The sequence below is a fragment of the Chenopodium album genome, chromosome 26 (assembly GCF_948465745.1).
Source record: "Chenopodium album chromosome 26, dcCheAlbu1.1, whole genome shotgun sequence".
Taxonomy (NCBI): Eukaryota; Viridiplantae; Streptophyta; class Magnoliopsida; order Caryophyllales; family Amaranthaceae; genus Chenopodium; species Chenopodium album.
The window spans coordinates 36,042,090-36,068,427 of NC_137859.1; the positions used below are offsets into that span (position 1 = coordinate 36,042,090).

The following is a 26,338-nucleotide window of genomic DNA, read 5'->3' on the forward strand; positions in this document are numbered from 1 at the left end:
ATAACCTAAATATTTTTTCTCGTGGAAACAGAATATATTATTTGGGATCAAAATAATTTTTGCACTGCCTGAAAAGATATATGGAACATTTTATACCAGCTTGTAAGAATTAAATATCCATTTTTGGTATAAACTACTGTACAATATAAGAATATATGAAATGGAACATTATTTTCAAAAAAGACATAAAAATAAAAATTAAAGTAATAGAAGAGTAAAATTGAAGATTAGATATTCCAAGTTGCAAAAGTTTTCTTCTTCAAAATTTATGCCTCAATTATTATGCTTTTGGATTTGGATTTTAGATGAGAATCAAAGATTCTTTGTCCAGACGTAAGTTGGATCACACAGACTTTATCATTGGATAAGCCTTTTTTTATATAATTTTTGCAAAAGTCATAATCAAACTTAAACCCTTTTCACTTTAGGCTTAGTCCAAAAGTAGCTCACATTTTAGGACTTTTATTGTCAGTTTCTCAGGCCCATTTTCTTAAGGGCTTAATTTTTTTTAGACACTAGAAATTTGGCCTTTGTCAATTTGAGTTATCAATTCATGCAAATTTAGTTTTCTTTCCCTCTTTATGTGATTAATGCTCATGTTGACATGTTTTCATACAATATATGGTTAATTAGGAAAATTATTCTGGCACACCCTAAATTGATTTTGGCACACCCCTATGTGAGAAGAGCATAGAAAACTGTGCTCTCACATAGAGGTGTGCCAAAATCAATTTAGGGTGTGCCAAAATCAGTTTTCGGTTAATTATATACGGAGTACAATTTAAGATAATTATCATATGATTAAAAAAAAAAAAGGACTAGATTAAGTGATAATCAGGTTGGTTCATGTTTGTGTTGTATTGGATTGGGTTAGTTTCAATTTTTTCACATTGGCTTCGTGCCTTATAGCCCATATCGTCGTTTCAAGTAAGAGGTTGTAAACCCTATTTAAGCGCAATCCAAGTTATAATTGCAAAATGGTGCTCATTATTGGTGCTAGACTAGAATAGTGAGCTCTAACTGACTAACTCTAATGAGCTAAAGAAGTAAAGAGGGTACATTGATTTGTGTAATGGGCCTCTTGTCTCTAGTCTAGCATTGTTTTGATATAAAAGTGTTCTGGCTAAAGTCTACTTAAGTTTAATGTGCTATATTAAATAATGTAAATATCTATGAATCACACAATTGGGCCTAAAGCATAATAGAGCAGTTGATTTTATGATTAAATTGCATGAATAACACTTAAACTCATATGAATATCATGATCCAATCCTATTTATTTAATTCCTAAATTGATAATATGTAATTTGACATACGAAGTATTTCGTAGTTTGGTGCTTAAGATTTTTAGTGTTCAAAAGACAAATTAGTTCCACTGATTCCATCTATGCAATACAAATAGCCTTAACTTTGAAATTCGTGCAAACTTGAAAGTCCATTTTCTTTTTCAATTTGGATCATCCAACATAGGCCCATCGACTATTATCAATTACAATCTCGAAATGTCAATGGAGCTTAATTCAAAACAAGGCTCTTAATTGACATTAGCCTAGTTAGACTATCAAATTTATCTGAATATAATTTATATAGGAAAATTCTCAATCAAAAAGTGTAATAATTTATTACTACTTCGATTAAGGATGAAGACGTTTTTGAAGTGTAGGTACAAAATTTCTCAATAACCATCTAGCTACATTTTTGTTTCCCTCTTGAGTCATATGAATTCCATCCCAATTTACTGTTTTACTAGGATCTTGACAAACTGGAACTCCAGGGCTTCCACAACTTCTTTTTAGATCATAATTGTATGGATTGCGACCGGTTGCACAACAAGCCTTTTTCGATCCATTTCGCTCGAATCCTGTAAAAATATAGAATTTAAAACCTTTTGTTTTCTAGTAACAATTCAAAGACTAAATAGGTTAATAATATTTCCTCTGTCATCAAATTATCTTTACTTTACTGTTAAAGTTATTCAGGTAGATATACACATTATACACACATGTATATGCAATTTATGGAATAAAATTTGGAAGTGGATGATAAATTCTTACAAAAACCTTTAAAAAAGTCCAACTATTAGAATACTACCTCTAGATCATATTACTCGCAACAAATGAATATTTTATATCTCACAAATAATAAAAGTTGCGAATAATATGAATCGAAGGTAGCAGGATAGTGTGATAATTTGGCAATATGATGGCATGTTAGTTCCAAACTTCCAATTAATACTTCATTTTTACATATTGTCTCATGTATTGTCTAGGCTCTTCTAGGCATTGGAGTATGGACTAGACCTGGCAAACAGGTCATTCGGGTCGGGTTCGGGCCGGGTAATTCAGGTCGGGTCAAGTTCGGGTCAACAAATGTTCGGGTCGGGTTCGGGTCGAGTCGGGTTCGACTCGGGTTTCGGGTCAAATTCAGGTCAGCACTTCGGGTCAAGTTCGGGTCGGGTTAAGTTTGGGTCGGGTCAATTCGGGTCGGGTCAATTCGGGTCGAGTCTTTTCGGGTCGGGTCAATATTTAGGATCAATTTTCGGGCCAATTTCGAGTCGGGTCAATTTCGGTCGAGTCAACTCGGGTCGGGTCTATTCGGGTCAAGTTTGTGTTGGGTCACCAATATAAATTCACTTAAAAAAAATAGTTGAAAAATAAAGTAAAATCGTTAAAAAAAAAAAAAAAAATCGTGAGTACCTATTACTTAGAAAATAAAGAAGCCTTAAAACAAGTAATTAAACATTTCATCCTATTCTCTTATTATTCGGGTCAATTCGGGTTGGGTTGATTGGGGTCAATCAATTCGGGTTAAAATTGGGTCGGGCCACTTCGGATTTCGGGTCATTTCGGGTCGGGTCAAGTTCGGGTTTCGGGTCAATTTCGAGTCAGGTCATTCGAATCGGGTCACTTTGGGTCATCGGGTCATGTTCAGGTCAACTCCATTTCGGGTCGGGTTCAGGTCGGGTCGGGTTAGTTCGAGTTCGGGTCATTTTCGGGTCAATGATTTCGGGTCAACTTCAGGTTACGGGTCGAGTTATTCGGGTCGGGTCAATCGGATCGGGTCAGGATTGCCAGGTCTAGTATGGACCACTCATGGAATCAATCACGGGTTTAAATCCCTCTTGTGAATTGTGATTGATTCAAAGGAAATTTTGTCATACCAACTTTTTACCTAGCTAATCATTTTAATTTATCTTTTTCCATGATTACAAATTAGTTATGTTTTTAGCAAAACGAAAAAAAACCAAGACTTGAAATAGTCAAAGCTTGCAATGTTGATTTACACCATACACCTACTAGTTTTGTAATATTGAGCCATTTTTAGAGATTGACTAGAACATCATTTGGTTAGAAAATGTAAAATATGGTTTGAAATTGATGATAGAGTGATAAATAAACATAGTTTTAACGGTTTTACCTTATAGTATAAATTATTAACGTGATTAGAAATAACATAAGATAGTAATGTTGAATTATAATTGGTTATAATAATGAATGACGCGATGGTTATGTATAGTATGTTTAGAAGGGAGGGGTGCACAAATGGACTAACTATTTTACCTAATCGAGGAGCATGACTAATGACCCATGTCAAGGCAGAGTAGTAGTCTCCATATGCAATGGCAACACCTGGGTGTTCGTGTTGCACCTCTTGGATAGCTTCTATCAAAAGATTATTGTGATACTTTGAGAAGTCGTTGTAGTCTTTAAGGCATTCGAGTTCATCATACTTCGTTGCATCTGTGGTTGCGAATTTAACAAGATAAAGAGGCACACAACCGATGGGGAAATTCCCGGGCACCACAATATTAGTAGCCCCTAGCCGTATCACTTCCTGCAATATTAGTTAAGAGAAAATTTGTGCTCAATATTACTCTCTTCAATTCGAATTATTAACACCCCAAATACACTTATTATTTAAGGTCATCCCGAAAAAAGTGATGTAGACGATATTTATATCTATGATAGCATTTTCACAAAATGGTAGGTAAAATTAAGTGATTGATGGGAAAAAGATATAAAATCATAACTATGTCCCATAAAATAATCATAGTAACTACTAACTTTAGCAACATAAGGATTACTTATCCAAAAGTAAGTCTAAAATGTCACAATAAATTTTTACTCCCTCTGTGTTTTTTTAAGTGATACACTTTCTAATTCCGGACGTGTTTTTTTAAGTGATACACTTCCTTTTTTGGCAAAAAAAAATATTAAAATATTATATTTCTCTCCTCTCATGGTCTCCACCCAAATCCATTACTACTTTTTTTATTATATCTTTCCACTCACATTTATTACTTTTCAATAAACTATTAACCCCACTACCTTTCTTTAACAATTTTTTAATACTTCACTACCCCACTTACCTCTTATTTTATTTAAGTCAATTAAATTGCCTAAAATTATGTGCCGGTCAAAGTGTATCACTTAAAAAAACACAGAGGGAGTAGTACACTCAGCTTAATGCACACGATATCTTATTGTGACACTGACACAAAATTTTAAAGAGATTAGGATAATCTGACAACTTGTAAGTTCAAACGCAAAGAGAATTATAACGTGAAATGTGAATAACTATAGTAGTCAAGAGTCAACTACAAGTATTACTCGTAATTTTATAAAGTAGCAACTTTTGATCAATTAACATACCTTAACTGCATCTTTAATGGTTTGTACAACGTGAGGGACGAACTGGTATACTTTTTCCAAAGTTCTACCTTGGAAGAAAGCGAAATTGTAGTCATTTCCTCCAATTTCTCCCATTAAAACCAATGATTTTTGGAGTTTTTCTCTGATTTCTGCAACCATGCATGCAATTACAAGGAAATGTCATTATTAAATAAATAGACACAATTCTTTGTGATTTTGGACCAGCTAATTGTATTAATTTCTTCATGTGATTACTATATACAATGTCAATATTCTTTAGATCGATCATAAAAGTTTGTGAACTTTTAGGATTGCTTTAATCAAATTTCTGATAGCGTAAAGGTAAATTCTCTTATTTCCCTAAGTTTTTGTAATTTATGGAGTATTTATTTCTCACTGTAAAAGTAAATTAAAATTACAACAAACTTAAGAATAATTCAGTGACGTTATAGTATGTCCAATTTATACGCCTTTTACATAATTTTAACTTTTAAAAAAAAAACTTCATACACAACCTTTTTTTTTACACCAATATTTTTAATTTTATACTCCCTCAGTCCCTTTTGGTTAACACCATAGGCCCACTTTTATGGGAATCTTTTGGATCAAATGATGCAAATAATAAGGGACGAAGAGAGTATAAAAGTATAGTAAAGACTTTTGACTTGACAATCAGTGTAAGAATATAAATGTGTCCTGCCATTTTTAAAAAAAAGAAAAAAAGATATAAATGTATGTCCTACAAAATTGTGTGTCCTTAAAATTATGGCACTTTCATAAGAAAAGAAGTTTTTCAAAAATTTGAAAATTAAAATCCTTTAACTTATTTCCACATTAAATTTGGTGCAAGAATATGTCATACTCCGTACCCAAATTTCTGTCAAAATAAACACTATCATAAATAAAAGTGGCTCTCCAAAGATTTGGAAACCCTACAAGCAATAACCTACCAAACGCATGCTACATGTATTAATTTGACAAGAAAGATTATGGAGTACTCCATAATAAATTGTACTGTATTTATGAAAATTACGTGGTATTTGATCTTCATATATATTGTAACAACTCTTTTGTACCACTCGATATTATACCATTAATTAAAATAAATTATAGATATTTAGGCACATATTAATGATAGTCATTGACAAAATGTCATATACTAATACTCGTAATTTGGTACCATGCAGTCATGCATACGCGTAATTTATTATTGACTACAAAAAGAATAGTTATTGTTGCCATCTAATGGTACATTGTAGCATAACACGTACCTATTGGACCGGAGAAAGTAGAGTAGAGGAGGGATCTAAACCATCGTAGTTGCATATCCAAGTTGCTTTGTGTAAGAGGTAAAGTTACGTTTCGAGCAGCCAAAGCGGCTACGTCGAGAGCAGTAGCGCCAGCCACGGCGAAATTGGCTCCATAGGTAAAGTCACTTCCTTTGGCAAGATATGGGTTCAGCAGTGGTAGGTTAAAGTACATAGCTACCATTCAAAAAAATTGAACAACAGTTAGATTGAGATGTAAAAGTCCCACACAATTATTCTAACTCATTGACTAATTTCTGAAAAGAATTCTTACTTTTTTTGGTAGGGGGTTGGGAAAGTGCAATTTTTTTACAAGCTGTTTGATTTACAAAGTTAAAAATTGCATTATATAGTTAGTTAATTGATTAGTTAATGGTACTAAACTACTCAATTTCTTATTATTCTTCTCGACTTTTTGTTTCTCACAATCTCACGTACAAAACATTCAGCTTATAAAAAAAATGAAGAAAGTACTTATCATTAATTTAACTAATTCGGACCTGTTTTCTTACGTTGAAATTCAGTTTAGTTCAGTTCAGTTCAATTCAACTCCTAATTTCCTTCTCTTATAAAATATTCATTTTAGTTCAGTTCAGTTCAATTTAGCTCAGCTCAGTTCAATTCAGCTGAGTTCAATCAATGAGAACAGACCCTTCATAAGGAGTATCATTTTAAAAATGTGATGATTATCCTTTGTTTTTTTGTGTATCAAAAACTATAAATATAAATGACATAGTCCGTATGTTTTAATGTATTAAACTATTTACTCTGTTTCCTTATAATTCAATTTACTTTACAAAAATTACAGTAATATGTTGTCAAAAAAATTAAAATAATAAATCTATTAAGGTTTTTTATAAAAGAAAAAACTTAAAAGAAAGGACAATTATACTATAGTGTTCAATATATATCATATGTTCTAATATAAGTTTTATGCATATTATCACAATATGGAAGGGAAAAGAAAAACAGAGGAAACAGAGGAAACTTGAATAAAGTGTTAAGTGTGTGGTTGTAAATGAAACATACCAAAGTAATCCACCATAAGAAGACCATCGGAGCAACGGCCGGTAGGGTGGTGGAAGTAAGTTTGTCCATAAGGAAGTTTCGCGAAAGCGGTCTTTGCACCGGTAGACTCCCGGATTAAGTTGCCGGTGTCGGAAAGCGAGTCGCCAAATTGATAGATGGCTTCAAATTGCATTGTCATGGGTGTTGCTCCTTTGCTTCTAAGGGAGGTTTGTAAGGCACCTTGACATGTAATGATAGTTGCATATAGCATGAACAAATGCAAAGAGAAGTGCCTCATTATTATTATTATTGTTGTTGTTATTTTTATTGTCTAAGTGGAAAAAAATAAATTCTAGTTATGACTTGGAGTGAGTTGGGAGAAGTGAAATGAAAGAGGTGGATTTTATAACGGAAAAAAAGGAATGATTTTGGTCAGAAAAAAATGATTGTTTTTTATTTTCATGATTATGGTAAGGCATGCTAAAAAATAAAAAGAAAACCAAAATAAAAATAAAATTTAAAATATTTAATATTATTATTTTTGACTTTTTTGTGGAAGGCAGGTGTTATTTGGTGGGTTGACTTTTATAGTAAGATGTACACATGCTACTCCACTTCTTTTTAGCGTATGATTAATTTTAACATATACATTAACAGAATGGGCATGCATATTTTTAATGGAATTCTATCTAAAATACTAGCTGAACAAAACCAATAAAAATCATATTATATAATTTAATTTATATATTAACCTAACTTCTAAACTAAGTTGTTTTGTGACTCACTAGGTCTTTAAAGCATAAGTTGGTGAATTACGCTAGCTATATCAAAATTTTATTTTGTATATATGGCATAGAGTATTTTAGATTGATTGAATTGTTGAGATTGATCTAACATATCTAATGGTCTAGTGTCTAAACATTCATGACACTTTATGGAGGTTGATGTTTGATTACACTTTAGTTTGGCACTTTTCAATTAAGGATTACTAAGATTGTTTTTCTACAACTAGTAGTTCTCTTTTAACTTATTATGATTGTCATACGGTACACGATTTCTAAAGAAGAAAATGCTCATTTATTTTAATTTGTTGTTTAAAGTTTTAGATAATTATACTTTCTTGTCATTTATTTTCATTAATTCCATTTTGATATGATGAAGTTTCAATTTTCATTTTTATTGGAGAATCTCGTGTAGGACTCATTTTAGTTAAGTCGTATTGATCTGATTAATAAGAATGCAGGAGAATCCCGTGTAGGTCTCATTTTAATTAAGCTGAATTGATCTGATTAATAAGAATACAGTAGATTAAGAATTGTTCTTTATCCTAATAAGGGTAAACATCATACATTTAAGTCCCATAACTTTCAATTCACCCATCGAACATATAGCTTGGTCCTAAATTATTATAGATGATGGTATGTTCCTAGGTTATCATTCTTATCAAGTAAACAAATTTATGATCGATCACGATCATAGTTAGTAGTTTCATCATGCCGCTTCCATCCACTCATTTTAAGATGATTTGATTTATCGTATCATGAAATTAATTTGGATTGAGAAATAATATACGTAGTAATATGATAGAGAATATTCATAGAATATTCTCATCTTAGGTTTAGGATATATTTTGTATAAGATTATCTTTATATCTGTACATATCTTATAATTACCTAATATGATTAGGTTTCTCATTGTAACCCTATAAATATTGATCAATGGAAATCACTCTAATCATGCAAGGAGTTTATATTATATGACATGGTATCACAGCTTAGATGAGATCTTGGGATCATATATAAAAATTCCCACCCTGCCGGTGGGTTGGAAAATTAAACCCACCGGCGGGATATACACAAACTTTTTATGCTTCCGCAAACACACACATATAGATTTTTTTTTCCTTTTCTCAAAGTTTTAATTTGTTTTTAGAATCTTATTGTTGCAGCACTTAGAATCTTTGTGGAGTATTGATTCTTGCTACCTGGGATTCTCTTTTGAGATTAATTTCAAGCGGTGGAATTTAATCTTTTCTTGCGCTATTTTATTTGTTTTTATTCAACTGTGATTTCACGTAGTAGTTTAGTGTCTTCTCCCTGATGATGGTTTGATCCCTTAGCTTCTTCCACTACAAGAAAAGGGCCGTTTTGCGACGGAAATAATTCGTCGCAAACTGGCAAAATTCCGTCGCAAAGTGACTTTGCGACGGATTTCCGTCACAGGCATGGCGTCGCTCGAACTTTCGTAGCAAACAGTCCTTTTGTGACGGAATATCCGTCGCAAAACGAATTGCGACGGATTTTGCGACGGAAAGGTAGTTGTAGCTGAAAACAACATTTGCGACGAAAATTCCGTAGCAAGAGGAGTCATTTTGCGACGGAATATTCCGTCACAAATTTTGCGACGGAATGTATTTCCGTCGCAAAATGGATTCTTTTGCGACGGAATAGTCCGTCACAAATTTTGCGACGGAATGTAATTCCGTCACAAATTTTGCGACGGAAATTCCGTCGCAAAGTTATTGTAATTTTAATTTTTTTTTTTTTTTGTATTTTGTTTTTTTTTCCTGGAACCTGTATTCCTGCAATCCTGTTTAATTTTTTTGTATTTTGTTTTGTTTTCCTGGAACCTGTATTCATGCAATCTTGTTTAATAAAATACGTGCATTTAAAATAATTTCAGTCAAAAAGTCCACGCCCTAACATAATTCAAATATATACAACACGTAGCCGTAACTACCAAGTACGGTACATGATATAATTTTTTAAACTACAATGTCATCCTGTAAATCTACTGGCTAACTCCTCTAAGAACTCCTTGTTCTTCCTCTCGATTTCAGCCATCCGTTCTGCCACTCGAGCCTCCACTCGAGCATCGAGCTGTTCCGCCACACGGCTATCGATCTGGCTCTCAATTGCTTCCACCCTCTCATTCAACTCCTTGTGGAAGTTTTCCTGCATTTGAGTTATGACCGACGGTACGTATTGGCTGGAAGAACCCGATCCTCGTCCCCTAGATGTGCCGTAGTACAAGTCAGCACCAACACCAAGACCTCTAACACGACCCTTCTTATTACGACCACCAGCCGCCTCAAAGAAAATTTCATTTTCAGACAGTTGGGAACCCTGGGTTCTTGATTCCTCCTGTCTGTGTTGGTACGCCTCCTGTAACAAACAAAGGATATACAATGCAGAAATAAAAATAAAGAATGAGAACCAATAGTTTGAGGCTTGATATAGTTCATAAGTGGCAATATAGGTTCACTAGGTCCTAAAACTAGGAAAATTGGGTGAAAATGGGGCGTTTTTGGTTCTAACTTGTCTATTTCTCACATTTGTTATCTAATGAACCTATTTTTGACCTTAATACACCTAACTAACATAGTTACTTGAGTTTGAGGCTTGAAATTGTTTATAAGTGGCAATATAGGTTCACTAGGTCCTAAAACTAGAAAAAATGGGCGAAAATGGGGCGTTTTTGGTTCTAACTTGCCTATTTCTCACATTTGTTATCAAATGAGCTTATTTTTGACCATAATACACCTAAATAACATAGTTACTTGAGTTCGAGGCTTGAAATAGTTCATAAGTGGCAATATAGGTTCACTAGGTCCTAAAACTAGGAAAATTGGGTGAAAATGGGGCGTTTTTGGTTCTAACTTGCCTATTTCTCACATTTGTTATCTAATGAACCTATTTTTGTGACCTTAATACACCTAACTAACATAGTTACTTGAGTTTGAGGCTTGAAATTGTTTATAAGTGGCAATATAGGTTCACTAGGTCCTAAAACTAGAAAAAATGGGCGAAAATGGGGCGTTTTTGGTTCTAACTTGCCTATTTCTCACATTTGTTATCAAATGAGCTTATTTTTGACCATAATACACCTAAATAACATAGTTACTTGAGTTCGAGGCTTGAAATAGTTCATAAGTGGCAATATAGGTTCACTAGGTCCTAAAACTAGGAAAATTGGGTGAAAATGGGGCGTTTTTGGTTCTAACTTGCCTATTTCTCACATTTGTTATCTAATGAACCTATTTTTGTGACCTTAATACACCTAACTAACATAGTTACTTGAGTTTGAGGCTTGAAATTGTTTATAAGTGGCAATATAGGTTCACTAGGTCCTAAAACTAGAAAAAATGGGCGAAAATGGGGCGTTTTTGGTTCTAACTTGCCTATTTCTCACATTTGTTATCAAATGAGCTTATTTTTGACCATAATACACCTACCTAACATAGTTACTTGAGTTCGAGGCTTGAAATAGTTCATAAGTATGCCTAGTGATGAAACACATATAATTAACACACAATTACCCACATTCAAATAAACATACATACACTAACATGTATTTTTAAATTAACATATATTTTAAACTAATCTAACATATATTTTAAACTAATCTAACATATATTTTAAACTAAACTAACATACATTATAAACTAACTAACATATATTTTAAACTAAAATAACATACATTATAAACTAATCTAACATGTATTTTAAACTAAACTAACATACATTAAACTAATTCTAACATTGCAATATATCTTAAAAATTAAACTAATTCTAACATTGCAATATAAATTAAACTACACTACACTAAACACAAGTAATTAAATAATAAAATTTAGTTACAAATTAAATTAAAAAACATAATTAGAAAAAGTTAGGGTTTACATTAAAATTAAATTGAAAACAAAAACAAAGGGGGATAGTGGAATACTCACCGGGATTTGAGGGTGTTGTGGCGGAAATCCGGCTGCCGGAAGGAGGGTGGTGTGGTGGCTGCACACCGCCGGCGAACGGAGGGGCGTGAGTGGGCTTGAACGGAGGGGGTGGCGTGGGTGGGCGTGAGTGCGCGTGAGTGGGAGTGAACGGAAGGGGTGGGCGTTAGTAGGTGTGAGTGGCCGGATTCCGGTCGTTCCGGTGGCGACAGCGGCGGTGAAGTGGCCGGATTTTCTTTCTCTCTCTACGCTTTCCTCTATCTCTCTCTACGCTTTCCTCTTTCTGTTCTTCGTTTTCTTTTTCTCTCTCCTTCAGCGAAACTTCAGTTTTTTTTAAAAAAATTTAAAAACTTTTTGCGACGGAATTTCCGTCGCAGAATCCGTCGCAAAATGTTTTTTTTTTATTTTTTTTTTTTAATATTGTTTTGCGACGATTATTTCCGTCGCAAACAAACTTTTGCGAGGGAATAAATTCCGTCGCAAACTTTGCGACGGAAATTCCGTCGCAAAAGTTTGTTTCCGTCGCAAAGTTGCGACGGAATTTATTCCCTCGCAAATTAACCCTTTTTGCGACGGAATTGTAGTCCGTTGCAAGGTTTCCGTCGCAAAATGACCTATTTCTTGTAGTGTTCTTCTCTGGATCTGCAACTTAGCCCAAGTCTGTGTGCGGCTCTTCTCCTTCTCCTCCGGCCTAGCAGTGCTTATCTCTACTCTATGTAGGTCGTGGTTGTTGCTTCTCATCGTCATCACCGGCACATGTCTACTACTTCTCTTTTGATCATGGGTTACCATACTATCCTTACCGCTCGATGCGTGATTCAGATCCAGTCTGAGTATCCGATTTTATCCCGCTCTAACTGCGGGGGTGTGATAGAGAATATCCATAGAATATTCTCATCTTAGGTTTAGGATATATTTTGTATAAGATTATCTTTATATCTGTACATATCTTATAATTACCTAATATGATTAAGTTTCTCATTGTAACCCTATAAATATTGATCAATTCATGCAAGGAGTTTATATTATCTGACATAATATTATAAAAAGAATCGGGCGGATAAACATCATCCCTATATAATTCTTCTAATGTCCAATTTTTCTACCCTACTTAGACTTCAATCATCTTAATATTGATGGAATGTGATAACTTAGGTTTGGGTTGTTACCATGACATCATTTATCATAATCCCTTGAAGATAACACCATACCATAACTAATTAAAATAAACTCCAATTACATGCCATCATGATCATATGACGTTTAAATTTTTAAGTGCGTGACTAACCAGGTTTTATTTGCACAAACATACTTATGACTTTTTTTTTCATTAATCTTCTATATACTTGTGTATATATAAGAAATAATGTTAAATTTCAAACTTTTCATTTCTGTACAAGTTTGATATATCCCGTACGTTAGCAATTTAGCATAGAATAGAAAGTGGGTAGTCTTTGAGTTCACATTAGACAAACTAAAACTAAAATGCTAGCCATTCATTCAATTCAAAGCACTCAAAGATAATGTTTAGTTAATGGAAGAATCTCAGCTCCATGCTTTTAGGTACAGCTAAAGCTTAGAGGGAGACATGATTAGTTTTTTGGGGCAGTTTTTTCTTCCACTAAACGAAATCATCATAAACATAAACTAACACATTTTTATGTGTCACTCTTTTATTGGCTCTAACAAACCAATAACAGGCAAATATAAGTACATACTCCGTATGATATAGTAGTAGCAATATTGGGGCAAGAGCACTTAATTCATATTAATTCATCTGATTGACTTAATTATGATGATAATGGACCATTAAACTATATAGTATAATGATTAATGGATTTTATGTTGTACCATCACTTCCGCAAATTACTGCATGCATTCTTGGGTAACCAAACTTACACCTACCCTTTTTCTTTTCTTCTTTGATTTATTTATTATTTTATATTGTATAATGTATATTATATACTACTCGTAGTATTTATTAAAATAATATGTTCAATAATTTTAAGCTAAAGTCACACTTATTTGTCTTCAAATGTCAAAAAGGCTAAGGGTCTGTTCACATTTACTTAATTTCAGTTCAGTTCAGTTCAGTTTAGCTCCAATCAGTTTAGTTTAGTTCAGTTCAGTTCAACTCTTAATTTCCCTCTCTCATAAAATATTCATTTCACCTCAGTTCAGTTCAGTTCAGTTCAGCTCCAATCAGTTCAGTTCAGTTCAGCTCTAATCAGTTCAGTTCAGTTCAGTTAAGCTTAGTTCAGTAAATGTGAACAGACCCTAAGTCTAAAACAAGATGTACTATTGAAGCAAATTTGTGGGAACAAAATCTGATTAGGATCCACACAAAACATAGGCATAAAGAATGGCTTTTGCATTAATTTCCAAGTCAAAATCTTCGTCCATATAGTAGTAAAAGAAATTTATCCTAATTTTGTTTTATGTTTTTTTTTTTCCTTTTTAAATTTATTTGAAAGAGAAAGACCTTAGTGGACCAATAATTCTCATAGGTTCGTCAGCCAAGATAAATAGGTCAACACTTGAGAGTAGAGAGGTGATAGGTGTGTCGCGTACCTAACAAAAATAACCTAACAAGACCACTACTATGTAGACGGGCAAGTAAGGGTCGGATCCCAAGAGACTATAGTTCAACTAATTAATTAGACTCATATAAATACTAAGCGAGTAATCAATCAATATCGATAGATTAAAACTAGAACAATATTAACTAATAAGCAATAAATAATAATAATAATATGAAATTAATCAAGAACTAAAAAAATCTAAGATTAAGTATCCCCACTAATATGAATCAATGCAATAGAACAATCCCTTTCCCTCAATTAAATCAATAAATATTCCACAGGACAGATGCTCCCTAAAACAATACTAAGAGTTTCTTTCGATCAACTAATAGCTTCCCTAACATGCAATCATACCTATTTTCATGGAATCATACATATTAAAGACATTGAGAACGGCATCCTATAAGTCCTAGCAAGAACAATTAGCTATTTTCATGCATAAAAGCTCTTACTTTTAATTAGGGTTCTAAAATCAATTAAGAATCAACTTTCGTTGTAATCCTAATCACATTCAATAATACTATTTCTAGTTAATCATTGATGATAAAACCAACCCTAACAAAGAGGAATTATAAATTAATTAAATTGGGAATTGGGAATCAAATAACACATCAATCCATATTAGGGTTCAACCTAACCCTAGATTATGAAACAACTCACACATGATAATAGAAATAACAAGACAAATAGTTAAAGAAAACATAATAACAATAGAAAATTAAAGAGATTAAAGATGAAAGAGAAATACTTGAAATTGAATTAAGATGAATGCTTCAATGGAATTCTATGTGTTCTCTCCAAAACAACGTAGAATGGAAAAAGCTATAATAAAAATTAGATGTTTTAAAATAGGGTTAAAACCCCTATTTATACTTTCCTAAAAGTAAACATAAAATAATAAAGAAAATAAATCTTCTGCGCACATGTACACGGCCGTGTACTGATGGGTACACGACCGTGTAGCTGACCTATACTTGATCTTCAAATTTCATCATATACGTACACGGTCGTGTAGCTGAGGGGTACACGAGCGTGTAGGCGGACTTCATACGGTGATGGAATCACACGACCGTGTAGCAAACATTCATACTTGGAACTATCGCATGACCGTGTAGTTAAGGGTACACGGCCATGTAGCATGTAAGCATGGATGGAAGAATCACACGACCATGTAGCTTATGGTACACGGTCATGTAGCATTATCATCAATCATCATCTATCACTCCAGCAAAGCTCTCCAATCTACCTCAAAATGTCGTGGCATCCTCATCATCACTCCAAATGCTCCATTTCATCCTGAAATCACAATATAACAACCAAACAACCAGAATAGAAGAAATCGAGTCCAACTTGGATAAAACATACAAAAACACGAACTATAAGTTGAAATTCTATAGTAAACGCATTCCAAATAACCCAAGAATAATGGTATAATATCGACTTATCAAGAGGAGAGGAGGGGCAAGGTATTTAATCCAAGCTAAGTCCGATAAAATGTGTAGGTGGTTTCATGCCTAGCCTGTGAAGTGACTTAGTTTAATTTAGGCATGGTAGGGCTTTGAGTGTCGAGCTATTAAGTGCTCTACTAATATGCAATTTTGACTATTAATATATGAAGTGTATAATATTATATAAATAATAAAACTCATTCGTGTAAGAATTTGTATGAAACTAATACAAATATATTTTTTGCATTATAGAGTATTTACATCGTAGTACATAAGTTCAATCAATGGTTGTGATTTAAAGAATAAGGAAAGAATAACTTGGATGTACTTGAATTGTTATAAACTTGTCTAAGTTACTCTCTAATCAATCAATCAATCAATCAATTACATACTACTAAAAGCAAATCTAAACACACACTTGTCAATGTATTATTAAAAAATTTCCCGCCAAAAGTACCTTCTAAAAAAATTATTGTTACTTAAGGAAAATAAAAATTATATCTAAATTATGACATAATTTGTTTTATATAAACTATCCATTATAAGTTTATATTTATTACATGTTTTTTTAAATATTTTCTCTTGCATGCTTTTATTTTTAATATACTCTATATTTTTTAATAGTCAAGTCATTATATTAAAAAATTTATACGGAGTAATAAAATTGTCAAAAATATTTAACAACCGTGCATTGCACGGGATTTAACCTAGTCTAATACTATGCCGAAATAAGATGATTTAAGATATCAATTCTAATTAATTAATTTTCTTCACATATTCATTACTCTCTTCATCTCTAAAAGATTGCTTCATACACTTAAACTAGCTTAAATCCCGTGCATATGCACGGTTGTTAAATACTTTTCAAAATAATATTATAAAAATTTATATAAAACTCATGTATTAAAAATATGGTGTATATTAAAAACAAAAACATGTAAGAGAAAATATTTAAATTACATGTAACATGTATAATGGAAAGTTTAATATTTTTGGAAAGGAATTAAATTTTATAAAAAAACAAATATCATAATTTAGATACAGTACAATTTTTTCCTCCTAAGTAACAATGATTTATTTTAAGAAGGTACATTTGGAGGGAAAATATTTAATGCAATATTGACAAGTGTCTTTTTTTATTCGCTTTTAGGCCCCGTTCTATTAACTTTAATTTTGATGAACTGAAATTATTTTTACTAAACTGAAATTATTTTTGCTGAACTTAAATTATTTTTGCTGAACTTAAATTATTTTTACTGAACTTAAATTAATTTTACTGAACTGAAATTATTTTTTGCTGAACTGAAATTAATTTTACTGATTTTCTATTATAATTCTTCTTTAAGAAAACTGAATTTTACTGAACTGAACTTATTTTTACTGAATTGAAATTATTTTTACTGAACTGAAATTAATTTTAATGAACTGAACTTATTTTTATTGAACTGAAATTATTTTTACTTAATATTATTTTTTTTAAGGTGAAGAGAACAGAGCCTTAGTATTATGTAATTGATTCTAATGTTTAAAGATTACCCTTTACACTTTTGGTAAATTTCCCGGCTTGCAATCCCATCTGCTCTTCTATCCCTATCAATAATTTTGTCAATCTATGTACTCAAATTAACTTAGGTTTTTTTTTTTATTTAGGGTAATCTTTTAGGGACAGAGGTAGTCGATATAATAATGTACTATCTTTATTAACTTTTAGTAGCAAGTTTGAAATATTTTTATATCTCACAAATAATATCCAAATTTGTAACTAAAAGTTGACGAAGAAGTACACAATTTCTCTTGTCAAAAAAAAAAAAAAAAAAAAAAAAAAAAAAAAAAAAAAAAAAAAAAAAAAGAGGTTACTCGGTATTGTAGTGTAATATTGATGTTGCTTCTGTTGGGCCTTGGTACACATGCGTGTGTTGAGCCTATAGCAAAGGTGGGCTTCATGATGTTATCATCATCAACTAGGCATCTTTATTAAGGATCACGGTCCATCTTTTTAGCATCAACTTTTAAAGTAGCATGTTTTGGTCTTCAATTTCGTAACCATATGGGGTAGGAGTGTAGGACAACTTTTTTTTATATATATATTTATACTATACTAGTCGTGGGAGCACGCGCGTTGCGCGTGCCCCCGACAGCAAGATAAGTAAAATTCGTTGCTATATTCGATTTTTGTGAAATTTGTGGTTGTGTTCGGGTTTTGTAATACTACCTCTGTTAACTTGTAATTGCAACATTGGAATATTTTATATCTCACAAATAATACCCCAAAGTTGCAACTAAAAGTTAACGTGGGTAGTAGCAAGGATACAACAATTTACAAGTACTTACAAGGAGTAGTGACAAAGTTTCTACGGAGAAATATTTATGGATAAACAATTTTAATAAGTAAAGTTATCTAGAATTTGTTAGAATTTAAAGATTTTGGGAAAAAAAAACCGATTAATTTATATATTGTTTTAGAACGCAATATGGTTTCATATTGAGTAACTTAATAATTTTCAAACAACTCTATCTTAAAATGATTGTGATAATAAGGAACGATTAATCTAGATTTTATTTTAGAACGCAATATGGTTTCATATTGAGTAACTTAATAATTTTCAAACAACTCTATCTTAAAATGATTGTGATAATAAGAAACAGTAATAAGGAAATGCAATTTTAAAGGTTAAAGTTAATTAAAATGGATTAAATGCAAAACATATGAAAGAATTGTTTATTTCTTTGTTATTAGTCTACATAATTGGTGTGATCTACACTTCTTCAAAGCTTGTTTTTGTATTTGTATATTTTTTCTTCGAGTTGCATAATGAATTTTAGTGTTATTTTTATTCTCGGAATTTGTTTTTCCTGAGTGAATATACAATCTAATTTGGGCAAAAGTAACTGTCTTGGCAAAAAAAAAAAACGTAATGTTTCTCAATAATAAGGTGTAAAATGAATTTTCTTTCGCTCTCTTCCTGACCTCCCCTCCCTCTAGATCTCTTTTCATCCCGCCTTCTCTCTTTCTCTCTCTTCCCTTGGCCTTGTCTCCTTGTTCGTTTTTTTTATAGCTTTGAAAATTACAAGCCGCAGTTGCTCCTCTCTCAATCATTTTTTCTTTTTTATTGGTTGAAACTATTTCTCAACCGCTTTCATTTTTTTCTTTCCTAATCCCTCTTGTCCCTGTTCCTTCTTAAAAAGGCTTTGAAAATTATAAAGGAAATTTTGTCAAAAACTACCAATTAAAGTGCGTGTTTTGAAAACAACTATCTGTTAAAACTTTTTTTTAAAAGAACTACCACAAAGTTGTAAAAAGTTTAAGTAGCACTACCACTTTAATAATTCCAACTAGAATATTCGGCATGTAGGTTCTACTTTTTACCTTTACATCATAAAATCATCATCTGAATTGACTAAAATACCCTTCATAAAGGTAAAAAGTGAGACCCAAACACCGGAGATTTTAGCCAAAATTGTTAAAGTGGTAGTGCTAGTTAAACTTTTTACATCTTTGTGGTAGTTCTTTTAAAAAAAAATTTAATAGGTAGTTGTTTTCAAAACACGTGCTTTAATTGGTAGTTATTGACAAAATTTCCAATTATAAATTGCACTTGTTCTCCTAATCCAAATCCTCCGGCTTCCTTATCTTTCCCAACTTTTCTTTACAATTCTCTTTTTCTTTCGGCCTCCTTCCCCCTTCTCTATATATGTCTATAGTCCCCTTTATATCTTATTGTTCTATGGCTTCTTCTTTTAACCTTTCTTTCCCTCTTCTGCACCTCTTTCTTTTACTTTCTTCCTCTTAGGTCCTCTTTCTCTTTCTCTATCTCTTTTCTCTTAGCTCCTCTCTCATGGCCTTTATTTATTTCACTTTCTACTAGACCTCCTCTCTCTCATCCTCCTTTACGTTATCTCCTCAACCCCCTTTGTCTCTTTTTCGGCCCACGTTCTCTCTCGACTCTTCTATTTCCCAACTCCGTCCCCCTCTCTATCCCTTTTCTCCCTCCTTTTCTCTCTCGTCCAATCCCTCCCTGCCCCTTTCACTTCCCCCTCACTTTCTCATCCTCTCTCCTATCTTCACACGCCCTTTCCTCTTTTAGCCTACTCTCTCTCTTTACCAGCCCACCTCTCTCTTGGTCCCATTCTGTCTCCTTGCCCTTCTCGTTCCTTACTCTCTCTCTCTCTCTCTCTCTCTCTCTCTCTCTCTCTCTCTCTCTCTCTCTCTCTCTCTCTCTCTCTCTCTCTCTCTCGTATGTGATGAGTGTCATTTTGATATTTATTTTCTAGTCATGTTCCTAGATTTTAGGTTAGTTCCTTTAAAATTTAGTGTCTTTATTTATGTTTTTGATATTTTTATGGCTTATTTATCCTTTGTGTGTTTTTTTATACATTATGGAGATAGTTTTGGAAGGTAAAAGATGAACAAAATAATGGGATTTAATGTCTTTGCAAAGAAACAACATGGTATATGCAAAATAAAGAAAAGGTTACGTATGAATCCAATACGTTCTACCTTAAGGTTAAATTCATTTTCTAAATATTATCAATCAGATTGAATCGCTATACAAATTATCAAATTAGTATTGAATTTTTAACAATTTCATAATTGACCATCTCTTTCTCCCCCTCCCTCTCTCCTTTCCTTTCCAACCTTATAATTTTCAAAATTTATAAAGTTAATCTTTATTTGAATTCCACAGTTCTCACTCATTTTGTTCTCTCTATCCATCTATTGTTACATCGCGTCCCCCCCCCCCCCGCCCCCCCAAAAAAAACGGGTAAGATAAGTAAAATTCGTGGTTGTGTTTGATTGTTGAGATACTCGTTGGTTGTGTTTGGGTTTTATAATAACAAGGATACATGAATTTGTAAGTACTAACAAGGAGTAGGGATAAAGTTTCTATGGGGACACATACATGGAAAAACAATGGTTATAAGTGAACTTATTTTGAATTTGTTATAATTTAAAGATTTATTTTTTTTATAAAAAGTTATACTATTGTTTTAGGTATTATTTAAGAACGCAATATGGTTTCTTATTGAGTACCCCCCGATTAAAATATTTCAAATTCCTGGTTGTTATCGTATTTCGTTGTTTGCGATGTTATTAACATTATGATTAGGGGATCTTATTTGTGTGGTAAACATTAACTTGTTTTTAAGTTCTTCATATCTCTTCTTCCTTCATAATATACCTCTCTCTTATATTTCTTCCTTGTCTTATCTCATTTCCCTTTTCTATTCATCCTTGCTTTCTTCCACCTTTTGGTTCCTTTTTTCTCATCCTTATCCACTCTTCTTGTATAGTTTGTTGGGGTGAACATGGTCTGGTTTGGTGCGGTTTGCGTTTAAACCAAACCAAACCGCAAAATACGGTTTGGTCAATTTTCCAAACCAAACCAAACCATATTAGTAATGAAACCAAACCAAACCAAACTGTAATAATGCGGTTTAGTGTGGTTTGGTGCTGTTTGGTTTGCGGTTTATGATGAGACGACATTTTTTCCTAAAAAATTATCAAATATTAATAAATTTATAATAAAGTTTAATTAATTAGCCCAAAGGGAATAAATTTTACAACAAATTTTTAATATAAATAACAACCAACTAATCAAGTGCTAATACAATAAGAGCAATATGAGTTATATCACCTATTGAATTTTAAGTATTGATATAATGAGTATAGAGTATAGTAGTATACTGACCGTATAGTCTTCTAATGATTTTTCATGTATTTTTTTTTTCAATTTTTTTATAATATATAATAACTATTTTAATTTAATTAAAAATTCTATAAATATTAAAATGCGGTTTACTGGTTTACGGTTTGGTTTGGTTTATAATTTTCGAAAAACCAAACCAAACCGCAAACCATATTTCCCCAAAAATCGAAACCAAACCATATTTTTCCAAACCGTAAACCAAACCAAACCGCTAAAAGGCGGTTTGGTCTGCTTTGGTTACAGTCCAGACCAAACTGTGTACAGCCCTAATAGGTTGAGTGGATTAGTAAGCCTCTCTCTCCCCCGAACCTTCTCTCTTTCTCGACCCATCTCTCTTTCTAGACTCATCTCTCTCTTTATCGCTCTATCTCTCTCTCCCTGCCTCTCTTTCTTTTAAATGCTCTATTTATTTCTCTTTCGACCCTTATTGATCTGTTTTTCTCCCAACCTCTCTATCTCTCCTTCTCCTCTTGACTCATCTCTATCTCTTTCTCTATCCCGGCCCTTCTTTCTCTCTTTCTCACCCCTCTCTCTATATCCATCTATCTATCTCTCGTCCCATGATAACTTGTTATTTGATATGATTTTAGGGTGATTTTGAGCCTTGTTTACTCGATATATTGGCATTTTGGTTCACTTCTTTCCTATTTTCGTTCAATTTTTGTGTATCCCTTGCTTCACGGGTTGTTAGTGTTTTTGTTGAGATTATAGGTCTAAAAACGATCATTTGAGGCATATGGATGATAAACCAAGGATAGAAGCCGTGACAATGGAGCATAATCAAGGAAAATGTGAAGAGAAAGGCCTAGAAGACCCTGCACGGACGTGCCATGTCCTGCACGGCAGTGCAGGACAGTCCCAGCCAAACCAAGCTACTGCCCGATTTGGCACGGACGTGCAAGGCTTCAGCACGTCGTGCATCTCAGCCAGCACGTCCGTGCCATAAACTGCACGGCCGTGCAGTTAGCCTGGCCAAATTTGAGCTACTGCCCAAATCTGCACGGAGTGCTTAGGGTGGCACGTCGTCCGTGCCACCCCTGGCACATCCGTGCGCACCTGCAGAAAATCCCGACTCTTGTTTTCTCTGTCCTTTTTATTTGAGGGTGATATAAATACCCCCTTAGGCTCTATTGTACGACATCCAAGTATTTAGTGTTTCCTCTTTGTTTGTAATTGTAGAAACATAAATACTCTCAAATCATTAGTGAGATTTTAATTATTAGCTTGGAATTTTCAATCTCAATCATTGTAGAAGACAAGCTCCACCATTGTTATTCAAGTTCAAGCTTCTAGTAATATTTTTCTTACTCTTTTCCCGTATTTCTTCTTGCTTTGTTGGTAATTATTTGCTTGATTCTTGTATGTTTAGATTGTTAATTAGCTTAATTCTTAGTTTAATTATGTTCATGAGTTGTTTGAAATCCTTAATTGCTTTAATCTCCATGGATTGTGAGTAGTCTAATTTTCTAGGGTTTGGGTAAAACCCTCAATGTAGTCACTAATTGCTTGTTGCATGTGCTAATTTGGTACTTGTTGGGTGTTAATTAGTTGAGCTTAAGTGGTTTAATTGCTTAGTTCTTGTATATGGCCATTGCTAGAACTATTATCCAAGCTTTCTCGACGAAGGATCGAGAGATGAACTTGAGTTAGCTCCCTTATGCTTGATTGACTTGAAATGCCATGAGAATAGGAATTTCTAGTCAAGGGAATGTTTTTGTCATCGTGATTATGCTTTAACACTTGTTTTATGCTTTGTGACCACGAGAGTAGGTTGTATTCATGATTCAAGTAATCCCTCTAGCTTGAGAGAGTAGTTGGGTGCTTAAGATGATTTCCCTTATTATACCCCTTATTTTACCTTGTTTATACATGCTAATCGTGATTTGTGATGAAGTTGAGTGGTATAACCCGAGCCCTAGAATCCCCTAATTACTGTTAATTTCCTCTAGCTTTAGTTAACCGGAACTAGTACTTGTTACACCAAACCAACCCAACTTTGATTTCACTTAGCTTATTTATGCGTTAGTATTTTGGTGGTTGATTCAACGCCTCTCTTGGGTTCGACCCTTTCTTACCCTTGCTATTAGCTAGTGAGACCGAGATAGGACTTATTCTTTGGTAGGTTCAGCGACGGCCTATCAAATTTTTGGCGCCGTTGCCGGGGAGGCAAAGTCACATTGAATGCATTATTGTTGAATGAGTCTAAGTGTGTGAATTTTTGTATCATAATTTTTCTTATTTATTTTTGTATATTTGTGTTTTCACCTTGTGATAGTCATTGCTAACGTTTTTCTTAGCTTTGTTTGACTTTGCATGACACGGAAGAGTAAGCAATCACCACTTATTCCCGTTGATCTGGAGCTAAATAGGACTTTGAGAAACGTCAGGAGACTTTTGCAAGGCACACCTGAGTTCTCCATTGTGTATTCGGATTCGGATCCGGAAGAAATCTTTTCAACCAACGAAGAAGAAAACATGGGAGACCGCAATCCTCCTCCACCATTGCTACAAGATTATGGCCACCCCAATGCCTTCACACTTCGGAGTGGCATACGTCTCCCCACCACTAATGCAAACAATTTTGAGCTATCGCCTCAACTCATCCGTATGATACGAGGTGATCAATTTGGTGGGAGTTCTCATGAGTGTCCTTTAATTTGCTCATTTGGACAACTTTCTCGAATTGTGCACCACCATCAAGCAAAACAACATTATGGAAGAGTTCATTCGTATGCACATGTTTCAATTCTCCCTCCGTGACAAGGCAAAGCATTGGTTGAGAACGGTAGAAGAGGGATCATTGACAACATGCATGGGATGAAGTCACTAGAGCTTTCCTTGGAAAGTATTGTCCACCCGAAAAGACCGCCGAGCTAAGGAGGAAAATTACCAATTTCAACCAAGAGATTGATGAGACTTTGAGTGAAACTTGGGAGCGTTTCATGGACTACACTAGAAAATGCCCGGCCCACACCATGGTTTTACATCATGGATCATTGTTCAAAGCTTTTATGATGGTCTTACTCCTACTTCAAGAGCCAATCTTGATAACGGGGCCGGTGGTAGCCTTAAAAAGCTATCGGTGGATGAAGCCTATAAAATGATTGAAGAAGTGGCTAAGCACTACGCATATGGGGGTGATAGAAGGCAACCTCAAGTAAAGAAGGCCGGAATCCACGATCTTAGTGCAATAGACCTTATTGCATCAAAGTTTGACATGCTAGCTCATAAGCTAGATCAAGCCACTCTTACATCTCCAAGCTCTTCCTCACAACAAGTCATGTCTTGTGAGACTTGTGGAGGAAACGATCATATGTCCTCTTGTTGCAACTCAACTAACCAAGAGCAAGCGGCGGCAATTGGGCAAAGAAATGAGCCATACCCCCAATCCTACAATCAAGGTTGGAAACCCCAACAAGGTACGGGATGGAAGCAACAAAACCAAGGGCCCCCACAAAATAGCTACAATCAAAGCCAAAACCAACCCCAAAACCACTACAACCAACCTCACTCTTAAAACTGACAAGCTCCATATCGCCATCCTAACCAAGACCAACAAAGGCAACAATATAACCAACCCGCTCCCCCACCTCCTCAAAAGTCTAGTCTTGAAGCCGCACTTGAGACCTTCATTGCACAACAAGGAAGAAGCAATGCGGATATGCAAGCAAACATCCAACAACTTCAAGCACAACAAGTTGGGAGTTCATCCTCAAATCCTAGCGGTCACTTCCCAAGTTCAACGGTGGTGAACCCAAAGGAGCAAGCTAAGGCCATAACTTTGAGGTCGGGAAGAGGTTATGAGGAGCCGGTCATGAGTGAAGAGGAGCCTCAAAAGAGTGATGAGGGAGTGGTGGTGAGGAATGAGGATGATTTTGAAAATGAATTAGTTGATGTTGAGAAAACGAAGCAACAAAAGAGTGACGAGGAAGTCATAAAAGAAAGTGAGGGAGATGAGGAAAGAGTAGAAAAGCCCCCAATGAGAGAATACAAGCCTCCAATTCCATTCCCTCATAGGATTGTAGAAAAGAAATTGAATGAGAAGTTTTCAAATTTTCTTGAAGTCATGAGAGGAGTTCAAGTGAACATCCCCTTTCTTCATGCCATGTCACAAATGCCTACTTATGCAAAGTTTTTGAAGGACCTTCTATCCAACAAGAGTAGGCTTGAAGAGAGTGCAACCATCTCCCTTCCTAAGGAGGTGAGTGCAATCATTCAAAACAAGCTTCCTCAAAAGCTTGGTGACCCGGGAAGCTATGCGATACCGGTGAAGATTGGAGATATGGAAGGTATGGATGCTTTATGTGATCTTGGGGCAAGTGTAAGCTTGATGCCTTACTCAATTGCCAAGAGTTTGAAGGTTGGAGACTTGAAGCCAACAAGAATATCCTTACAATTGGCCGACCGCACGGTTAGGCTACCTTTGGAAATTCTTGAAGATGTGCCAGTTCAAGTTGGAAGAGTGTTTGTGCCATGTGATTTTGTGGTAATGGAAATGGAAGAAGATACTACGTTGCCCTTAATCTTGGGAAGACCGTTTTTGAACACCGCGGGAGTGGTGATAGACATGAAGCAAGGAAGGTTGACCTTGAATGTGGGAAATGAGAAAATATCATTTTCATTCCCACAAGTATTGAAAAATCCATTGTATGATGAAGTTCATAGAGTTGATACTTTGGAAAGGGACTTGGAGAAGTTCCAAGAGAATTTGTTTGAAGGAGATCCTTTACAAGCTATCCTAACGGGAGGCTTAGTTGAGGAAGATGAAGAAACAAGGGGGTATGATCTTTTGCTCAACCAACCTTTATTCCACAACGAAATGAAAGTGGAAGTGCTTAATGTGGAGGTAAAAGAGGAGAGGACTACGCCTCCTCATAAGGTTGAACTTAAACCCCTTCCTTCTT

The 26,338-nt window shown here is 34.1% G+C and overlaps 2 protein-coding genes and 1 non-coding gene across 3 annotated transcripts; all 3 read right to left on the bottom strand.

Annotated features, from left to right (window-relative positions):
* Nucleotides 1-1,437: 1,437 nt before the first annotated feature.
* On the bottom strand, nucleotides 1,438-7,322 carry LOC145618082 (acetylajmalan esterase 2-like). Its single transcript, XM_081672865.1, has 5 exons — nucleotides 6,989-7,322; nucleotides 5,924-6,136; nucleotides 4,653-4,801; nucleotides 3,561-3,834; nucleotides 1,438-1,861 (listed from the first exon to the last, which is right to left on the bottom strand). Exons 1-5 carry the CDS (start codon nucleotides 7,263-7,265, stop codon nucleotides 1,635-1,637), a joined length of 1,140 nt encoding a protein of 379 aa, XP_081528991.1. The 5' UTR covers nucleotides 7,266-7,322; the 3' UTR covers nucleotides 1,438-1,634.
* A 1,976-nt stretch (nucleotides 7,323-9,298) lies between these two features.
* Nucleotides 9,299-12,910, bottom strand: LOC145617138 (uncharacterized). The gene is made up of 3 exons (XM_081671820.1): nucleotides 12,866-12,910; nucleotides 11,700-11,963; nucleotides 9,299-10,131 (listed from the first exon to the last, which is right to left on the bottom strand). The coding sequence occupies exons 1-3, from the start codon at nucleotides 12,908-12,910 to the stop codon at nucleotides 9,745-9,747; spliced, it is 696 nt and encodes a 231-aa protein (XP_081527946.1). The 3' UTR covers nucleotides 9,299-9,744.
* Nucleotides 12,911-24,304: 11,394 nt separating this feature from the next.
* On the bottom strand, nucleotides 24,305-24,416 carry LOC145618737 (small nucleolar RNA R71). The gene has a single exon (XR_014107997.1). It is a non-coding gene; the product is annotated as a small nucleolar RNA R71 (small nucleolar RNA).
* Nucleotides 24,417-26,338: the final 1,922 nt, after the last annotated feature.

Excerpts from the sequence above, each read along its gene's own strand:
- LOC145618082 (XM_081672865.1), bottom strand. The coding sequence starts at position 7,265 with ATGAGGCACTTCTCTTTGCATTTGTTCATGCTATATGCAACTATCATT. Across the intron at positions 6,137-6,988 it reads TCTTATGGTGGATTACTTTG|CTATGTACTTTAACCTACCA; the intron begins GTATGTTTCATT and ends TTTGAATGGTAG. Across the intron at positions 3,835-4,652 it reads CCATTAAAGATGCAGTTAAG|GAAGTGATACGGCTAGGGGC; the intron begins GTATGTTAATTG and ends CTAATATTGCAG.
- LOC145617138 (XM_081671820.1), bottom strand. The coding sequence starts at position 12,910 with ATGGTATGGTGTTATCTTCAAGGGATTATGATAAATGATGTCATG. Across the intron at positions 11,964-12,865 it reads TTATGATAAATGATGTCATG|AGAGAGATAGAGGAAAGCGT; the intron begins GTAACAACCCAA and ends AGGAAAGCGTAG. Across the intron at positions 10,132-11,699 it reads CACAACACCCTCAAATCCCG|GAGGCGTACCAACACAGACA; the intron begins GTGAGTATTCCA and ends TGTTTGTTACAG.